Below are 8,073 nucleotides of genomic sequence, written 5' to 3' on the forward strand. Positions count from 1 at the left end.
ACGCCTGTCCCTGCGGACATCAACAAACAAGGCATACAAGGCCGAGGCTTATGTGTCTCTGATCCAGCATATCTGGGACGTGGCCTTTCCTGCTCGATTTCGGGGGAGGAACAAGACCAGGAGTGGCCTTATCGACTCCGGCGAACCTGATGCCGTTCGGTGGAACCATTACAAAAGAAAACTGGGCAAACAGATCGAAGCCGGCCAACGATGGCTCAGATTCGCCGACAAATTCGGGTGGTCAGCTCTAGGGCTGGTGACCCGAGACTGGTTTATTGACGAGAACAGGGTGGTAGCCAATGACCGAATGTGAGTGTGACTGATTCTGTCTGTCATTAGTTGGACAAACCGGCTGACGGGAATAGATTCGAAGAGATCTTGGCAGCATCGGAGCTCGGCACACTGTTGGATGAATTAGAGTCTGTGAAAGGACGATTTTTGCGGCAGCTGAACAAGACTCTCGGTGGAAGCCTGTTCGACCTGCTGGCGGATTCGAATCGCGCACAAGGATTACCTCTGTTGAAACTTGATGACCATGATATTTTGACACGGCCGGACTGCGATCAGTCCTGGTTCGATGACTTTCACTTGAATGAAAAACAGAAGCGAAGCAGATAATCTGAAAAACAGATCTTGTGTATTGCAACACTCAAGCTAAAAGCCTCGCTGCCTCTGTCTGTGAACAGGAACTCCCCGTCATGGCTGCTGACTCATTGGAGGCAATACTGCCAATTGGCCGGAGATCAGTGCTTCAACCGGCTCATGGTATAATCATATAGAAATGCATAGCAAACGTAGTCGTTCCAAGCTGTTCCAGCTGTACAGTACTCCATGTTAAGCTTGCTTGATCTAAGCTTAGGGACAGGTTCCTTTGTGCCGAAGGGATTTCTCAACGTATATCGGTTGCTCTGCCTGCCCTCTTCCGTCGCCACCACATCGCCATAACATCACAATCCTGCATCATCACGTCTTTTCACACGTTCTTCTGTTACATCTCAAGCATGGTCAACATCATCTTCAAAGATCTTTAACACGGCTCAGACACAGCCCTAACCACATCTGAGTTCCACTACAGGGCGCCGGTTGATGCCTGGAAGAGAATGAACGGATATAGATCAGTGTCTCTCGGACTCTCTCGTCCACAAGTGAATGGCCATCGAGGAAGTCGTCCTTGGGTTCAGATCGAGGATCTGACTACATCGGCGACTACAAGAGGACCGAATGCGTTTAACGTGTGGAAGCTCTAGATCAACGACGTTCATCATTGGCGGAATCCAATGCCGAAGGCTTGTAATGCGAATCCCAGAGGGGTTCGTTGTTCTTTGCGCCGTCTCCGTATGGCTTGCCGGTACTTACCATTTGTGTGAAACTTAGGGTTGCTGATACAGGTAGTTAGATTACAGCTCCTGTGGTCGGCATCGTTTTCCCAGCGACTCAATTGTCACCTTCGGCCATGTCGCGAATGATCTTCCTCTCGCGCACGCACCCACCATTCATGTCATACAAGTTGACCAGCTGACGGGGAGATATTTCTTCGAAGAGTTTAACGAATTTGAAAGGGAAATTGTAGGACCGGTAAAGGTAATAAGCCACAGTTAGCAGAGTCGAGGATAGAATAAGGACTGCGTCCCAAACAGTAGGCTGAATAGAGCCAGTAAAAGACTGGAGGTCATTTAAGATTTCAGCAAGTTCCCGAAGGACCTGGTGGATTCTGGAGGCTCGTCGCTCTGCGTTTGATCGTCCTTCGAGCGAATCTGGCTGCGAGGACCTCTGTGTCGCCCCTGGGGTTTGGCCCTGAGTTCGCTTTGTGGCAGCACGGACGGGAGGACTCTCGGTGTCCCACCGCTCAGGGTGGCGGTACTTCGCGAGACCCAAATCGGTCATGTAGACCGTGTTGCCGCGGTGCTGCAACCCGAGCAGAAAGTTTTCAGGCTTGGTGTCGCGGTGAAGGTAGTTTTTCGAATGCAAAAGTTCAAGGCGGCGAAGCAGTTGATCCAGCAAGCATCAGTGTTGTCTTCATAGAGAACTGATTGCCACAGTATCGGAACAAGTCCTCCAAGTTGGGCCCGAGCAACTCGAAGATCAAGGCCATAAAATCATCCTTTTGACCAAACCAATACACCTTCGGGAAGCCTGGGTTTCCGGTGAGAGCTTGATAGATAGACGGTTCCTCTTCGAGTAAAGACGGGCCCACGCTGTAGTGCTCGAGTTTTATCGCGACTTCATTTCCACTGTCGGCGTCACGCCCTGGTGAAACATGAGCTTTTTCCTGGAGCCGTGGTTGCCACGATCAACGCCGTACCTAGATAGACCTTGCCGAAAGACCCAGACCCTAATTTTCGTTGCAGGTGATATCTGCCGCCGATGGTTATATTTTGAACGCGGCGCACAAAGTCATCCATAGTGTGCTTCGGCGATCCAGCTTCCATTCCGAGGCTAGAGAACGATTTGACTATGCAGACTCGCTATACTTTCCCCTTCAAGCCCAAACCGCGGTTGCCTGGAATGCTGCAGTTCTGGGCGCTGGCCCTGGCCAACACAAAATATCCTAGGGTGCCTCTGGTCCAATCAACCAGTCCTTAGCGCCCGAGGCTTGAAATCAGTGTCGCAACTTCTAGGGGCACGCTTTGATGCTACGCTCTCTCAAACCGTGAATTCAAGGGCTTTTGTCGCCAAAGAGGTGGTAGCAGAGCGAATTACAAGAGTCTGTGAGACGGATCTGCTGCAGCAATTACGAGGTTTACACGGAACACGATGTCAAGCAGGATTGGCACTATTACCTACATCTACCTCCGTAGAGTCGGGCCTGCCCTGGGCGCGGCATTGAATCGTGGGGAAACCATTTCGGCAAATTTTCCTAATAATGCCTCGGGTCTCATGGATGCCCACCCATTGTCCTCCTCTTTTCACCACTGGCGCGTACTCGAATGGGCTGCCTCCCTCACCACGGTGTACAGCCCTCCAGGGAAGCTAAGCAGAGGTCATTTGGAATCTAGGGAGCCAATTCCTACATCTGCCTATTTAGGCTCTTAGGATGCCCTTTTGGGCTACCGAAGCGCCCACTTTAGGCCCCTAGAGGCACACAGACTCCTGGACGATGGGGCTGACGGTCACCGTGCACTGTACATTAGGTTGTTTTCGAGAACGTCCTGTAGGCCTTGAGAGGCTTCTCTTCGTATGCGGCTCCCTGGCATCGCTGTCCACCGCGCTGTTTATTATGCAAGAGGTCTTTCAGCCCAAGCCTCGAAAGCCAGTCTGTTTTTTCGCCAACCAATGACCCTGCATAATTGCAACCTGAAGCAAGCTCAACAAAGTAGGTAGCTATCTTATTTGCAAACCTGGTTTCCTCGTAGCACTGAGAAGCAGTCACGCACTAAGAACCAACAAAACTCCCAAACGAAGCAGAGTACCAAGGGCGACGCCCAACCACTGTTGGCACCAGATGGCGTTGAAGGTGGGCCAATTGCTACAGTGGCAGGGGAGTTGGGTGATCCGGATGTCCTGATACTACGCCTGGTACCCAAAAGACGCGGGCTGCCGACGGCACGCAGGAGGAGGGAGGAAGCCAGGCAACAGGCTCCAGCTCACGAACGCGATACTGTACGGCGGTACCTATTCTTCACTTCTGATTCATGGTTTGAGGGATAATGTGCTGACTCGATGTGACGACCAAGGCCATATTGGCAATGAAAAGCAAGCATTGATGCCAGGTCCATCATTTCGAAGGAAGAACGGTCTGAAGGTGAGAGCCACGAGCCCAGATCGAGAGATCCAGAACCCACCATAGTCAGGCTCATGCCAAAGCCATCCATCTTTTTGGTCGTCTTTTCTCCTGCCTACCACCGAACAAGAAACAGGATCTTTTCAGGACAGCACGGACCCAGAGCTTTGTCCGTAGAGCCAGGGTAATATGACGTTTGAAATTACGGATACATCCTTCCCAAGCTGGTCCAGGTTCGATTGCAGTAACTCACTATATCAGTCGGTGTCACAGTGGCACCTTATCGGTGTGTTCTATTGACCACTCTTAGACAGCCTTCCTTTGCTGTATTTGTCATAGCAGAGCCTTAACCGCTATGTAAATCCGCACTTATGCTGGCAAGGCAAAAGTCGAGTACGTCCGGAAAAGCATATCTTGAACAAAATCGACCTCCCGTCCAAACCGCCTTGATTAGACCTGTTTCTGGACGTGGGGGGGGCGAGAATCGTCCACTTTCCTCGGGTTTCAAAGCTTTTTGACCTGTTCCGCAGGAGGATCTACCTCGCGCCGAAGACCTTTCCTGATTTCTTCATATAACTGCTCGTTTAATTCAATGGCATCGGTGTGATCATGCCTGACTCCATGCTGGGTAAATGGGTTTATAAAGTCATCGACCCATGTAGCTTCTTGGACATGTTCCCAAATGCGCGAGAGATCTTGGTGGCCTGCCGATCTACAAGATTAGGTGAAGTTATAACCACTTAGTGATCCACTCACCTATCCTTGAAGGTGCCGCCGTCGAGGGTGATCTTCCCGCCGTGATCTTCACGTTGCCCACAAAGTTGGGAGACGTTTTCGCTTGGTCGTGTCATTGATGTGGTCATGAAGAAATTCGGCGACAATGTAAGTGGAAATGACGACAATAAAACCAGCAGCGGATTGCTTAACTGTACGGCGGAGAAGCAAACTCTGGGATCTCAGGGCGCATGGAAATTTACGCGATGGCCTTCAGCCACCAGGGTGCGAATACGACAACATATTTGACTGGACGATTCAGAAACACGGAGGCTGGAACCCGGAATCAAGAAGACATCCAAAGTGGCCGACAAGTCGAAAAACGGCCGACACAAGGGTAAATGTGACTGAGCAAGCTCATTTTCTTTACGAAGCTGAAGCCGAGGCCATGCCTGACACGTAACTGGAAGGATGCTGTAATCGAACGTCGAGTGCCAACCCATTCCTGGGCAGTAACACCGACAGGAGAATGCGGAGTGTCAAAGACAGATCATTGGGTGGTATGGTATGGCCACGTCACTATCGAGGACCCTTGCACACCTTGTGGCGGACTCATTGGCCCATAGAATGCCTCACCTGTGAGGAGGCTGGTTGAGGCGTGTCTGATGATCTCTCGGACCACCGCCCTTCTATGGTGATAGAAGTTGGGCGCCCCATCAGCCCTATCAATATAAAGCACCGAAAAATACGATTTGATATCGTTGGTTTATATTCTGTCCCTTGGGGGTCCGAGAATCTGCTTTTCCGACGCAATGTTTGTTTCGCGAATCCCTGTATTCTTTACTTCCACGATCATAGGTTGTATAGGAAGTACGCTAGTTTCTTCCAAAAGTTCAAGTCGATAGTGAGTACCAACGAGCATTTCTTCAGAACCAGGTACACCCTGTGGCCAAGATAACCTGAAACCATCTTGGTGACATTTTCAAGCTAACATGTAATAGACCCCGGCTTCCAATGATCATATCATCGAATGGATGGATGAGGAGCAGCCGATTCGATCACAGAATGGGCCGGACCATACAAACTGCCTCATTTCCGAGAATCAGGCGCACCGGCCCGCTGGATGAGAAGCATTGGTACGTATGAGCCATTGGTTTCGCAGGGTCAATCCCGTTGACCAAATCAGTGATTGCTCTACCACTCTTCCGGAGTCAACTGTCCTAGGGCTCTACGGTCATGCTCCAGGAACCCCTACACTTAAGAAGTCTGGTAGCTAAATCCCTTATCATAATGAAAACATCGCATTGTTCGCACGTTGCCCTTTCGCCCCGCCTACTACATTGAGATAGCGTTGGCGAGCACTTTCTGCTTAATGTTCAACTTCATCAAAATGCCGTTTCGCGACTCGTGGCGTCCGCGAGCATCCCCCTTTCGTAAGGTCGTAGTCGATTGTACGATCATGACATGGTTGAGGGGCTTCTCCAGCCGGTAGGTTCTGTTCTGCCAGATCTTGGACGGTAGACGGTTGCTGTTGAACTTCCAGGTCACCAACAGTAGTATGATCATCATGAGGGATCCAAGCGGAATCATGGGTCAAGTGCTCAACATGGTCATTAAAGCCGAGCGCGTATGGTTGTGGTTCATAGTCCAGGTAGACGTGATTCGCTTCAAGTGGCGCTGCCGGCCAGGTCGGTGAAGGAACGGGTAGATAGCAACTTGATCTGTCCCGTAGAATATTGATAATCTTGTTGACCTTCCCCTGCACAGCAATCATACTGTCTCTGGCTTCGTCGAGGACATAGTTTAACTTGGCTAAGTCTGTCTGGACACCCGCAAGTAGATGTAGCATGTCCTGCTGTGAAGAGGGGAAAGCTCGTGGTGGAGTCGTGCCCCGCGGAGAAGGGGAAGAGGCGGTAGTCTGAGCATATTCTGACCCTGCAGAAAATTATTGGTTGACAGAATCCGGTGTTGGATCTTCAGTGGCGCTCACGCCATGGTGTGTCGTATTCATGACAGGCAAAATCCTTCGGAGAAGATAAAATGGTACAAATAACACTGAATTTACCAGAAGGCGAGAGACGAGACGACAAGATAGGGGATCTCCTTCCCTTTTAACCAGAATCGTCGCAGAAAGTCTGGGTGACGAGGGGGCTAAATCCAATAGCAACCTTAATTGGACATTATTGAGGTGGCAGGCCCGGAATGGTTTTCTTTCAAGTGGGCTTGCTTGGGCGAGTGGCAAGATACACCACCTGCGACGACGCCGCGCGATTGATCGGCGTTTTGGACGTTGTCATCGCCAATAGCCTCCTGTAGTCGCGCGGCTTCGAAACAAAAACAGGTCAAGTAAAAGAGACCATCGGCTTCTGTTCTCCGATTGGCCCCTAATACGGGCGTGCGGCCAAACAAACCAGTCGGCAGCCTTGTTTGAAAAGATGGCTCTCCCAATACGGACAGTCTCAGAGACATTGCAGAAGCATAGCGACATGATGCAAGCCTGACCCCTAAGAATCGTTTGCATCGGACGAGAGGCAAGGACAGGGCACCACGAAGCCACCAGATGGTGAAGCCCAGGGTGTGACCAAGGCAGCTCGCCGAAAGAGGGGAAGATATGCTCAACAGGGGGATCGAGAGGATCCTAGACATGCCGGCGATGGCTGACAGTTATTCCCGCTCTTCTCGTATACATCTGAAATGCCGGTGGCCGAATCCCAGCATCGGTGCCTCTTGCGGAACTGGAGGATGGCTGTTATCGATCGTCGACAGCCAACCATTTCGCGGGCAATAACAGCGAAAGCGTGAGGCGGGAAGCGTCCAAGGCCGATTATTGGCTGGTATTAGCGATCACGTTTGTGTCGAGGGTCTGAAAAAGGGTGTTGAGCTACTCCCAAAGAAGGCGCTTTCCCTGCACACTATCCCCAGCCACGTCCTCGGGCGCTGCTCTGTTAGCTTGCGCGACGCCAGGAAAACCCAGCGGAGCAAGGCGGCGTCCCAAAACCTGTACGCCGGCACCGGGAGGCTGGAGGCAGTGGTCAAGAGCTCACGATTGGCAACTCAAAAACACTTCAATAAGACCACAGTTAGGCCCGACTAGACGCTTGAAGATCCATGCATGAGTGTCATTGATTTTACCACGGCTAACCACTCCTGCAGCTTCTTACATGGTCGCCATCCCTTGCCGGTATCAGTCGCCCAAATGGCTCAATCTAAACCATTTTCACGTACTGTCACTATCCCTCCATCGCGATCAGTAGATCAATGATCCCTTGGTCCCTTAAATCCCGGTATCTGACCGTCTGTCTGATCTTCCGTAAAGGGCGGAACGATGTGCTCTCCAGTCACATTATGAGCAATAGCGAGTTCCTTATTGACCCTGGCGCAAAGTCCAGTGCTAGCGTGCGCCACAAGCACTTTTCTATCTAGACGGACAGTAAATAATGATGAACGTCAGCTCGTTTAACCTTCCTAGGAGGATTACATGAATCCGGTCTTGGCCACCACTTTCCCCGGGCGACACTGGCCAATCACAAAACACGCCTGAGGGAGCCTTAGTGGATAGAGTCAAGGACAGTCCTTTCAAGACGACGCTACGAAGCCAATAGAACGGGTGCAGAAGTCGCCAATTCAGGTTGCATCAA

At 51.1% G+C, this 8,073-nt stretch overlaps 4 protein-coding genes across 4 annotated transcripts; 1 reads left to right on the forward strand and 3 right to left on the reverse strand.

Moving 5' to 3' along the window:
- PV06_11866 (uncharacterized protein) lies at positions 1 to 618 on the forward strand (the record flags this gene model as incomplete). Its single annotated transcript, XM_016413612.1, has 2 exons — positions 1 to 309; positions 366 to 618. Coding segments are annotated over 2 exons (562 nt in total), but the record flags the coding sequence as incomplete, so codon positions are not given.
- Positions 619 to 1,434: 816 nt separating this feature from the next.
- Positions 1,435 to 1,884, reverse strand: PV06_11867 (uncharacterized protein; the record flags this gene model as incomplete). Its single annotated transcript, XM_016413613.1, has 1 exon — positions 1,435 to 1,884. One exon carries the CDS (start codon positions 1,882 to 1,884, stop codon positions 1,435 to 1,437), a length of 450 nt encoding a protein of 149 aa, XP_016256007.1.
- An 88-nt stretch (positions 1,885 to 1,972) lies between these two features.
- PV06_11868 (uncharacterized protein) lies at positions 1,973 to 2,402 on the reverse strand (the record flags this gene model as incomplete). The annotated part of the gene is made up of 2 exons (XM_016413614.1): positions 1,973 to 2,247; positions 2,303 to 2,402. The coding sequence occupies 2 exons, from the start codon at positions 2,400 to 2,402 to the stop codon at positions 1,973 to 1,975; spliced, it is 375 nt and encodes a 124-aa protein (XP_016256008.1).
- Positions 2,403 to 5,804: 3,402 nt separating this feature from the next.
- On the reverse strand, positions 5,805 to 6,284 carry PV06_11869 (uncharacterized protein; the record flags this gene model as incomplete). Its single annotated transcript, XM_016413615.1, has 1 exon — positions 5,805 to 6,284. One exon carries the CDS (start codon positions 6,282 to 6,284, stop codon positions 5,805 to 5,807), a length of 480 nt encoding a protein of 159 aa, XP_016256009.1.
- Positions 6,285 to 8,073: the final 1,789 nt, after the last annotated feature.

Source organism: Exophiala oligosperma (genome assembly GCF_000835515.1).
Source record: "Exophiala oligosperma strain CBS 72588 unplaced genomic scaffold supercont1.86, whole genome shotgun sequence".
Taxonomy (NCBI): domain Eukaryota; kingdom Fungi; phylum Ascomycota; class Eurotiomycetes; order Chaetothyriales; family Herpotrichiellaceae; genus Exophiala; species Exophiala oligosperma.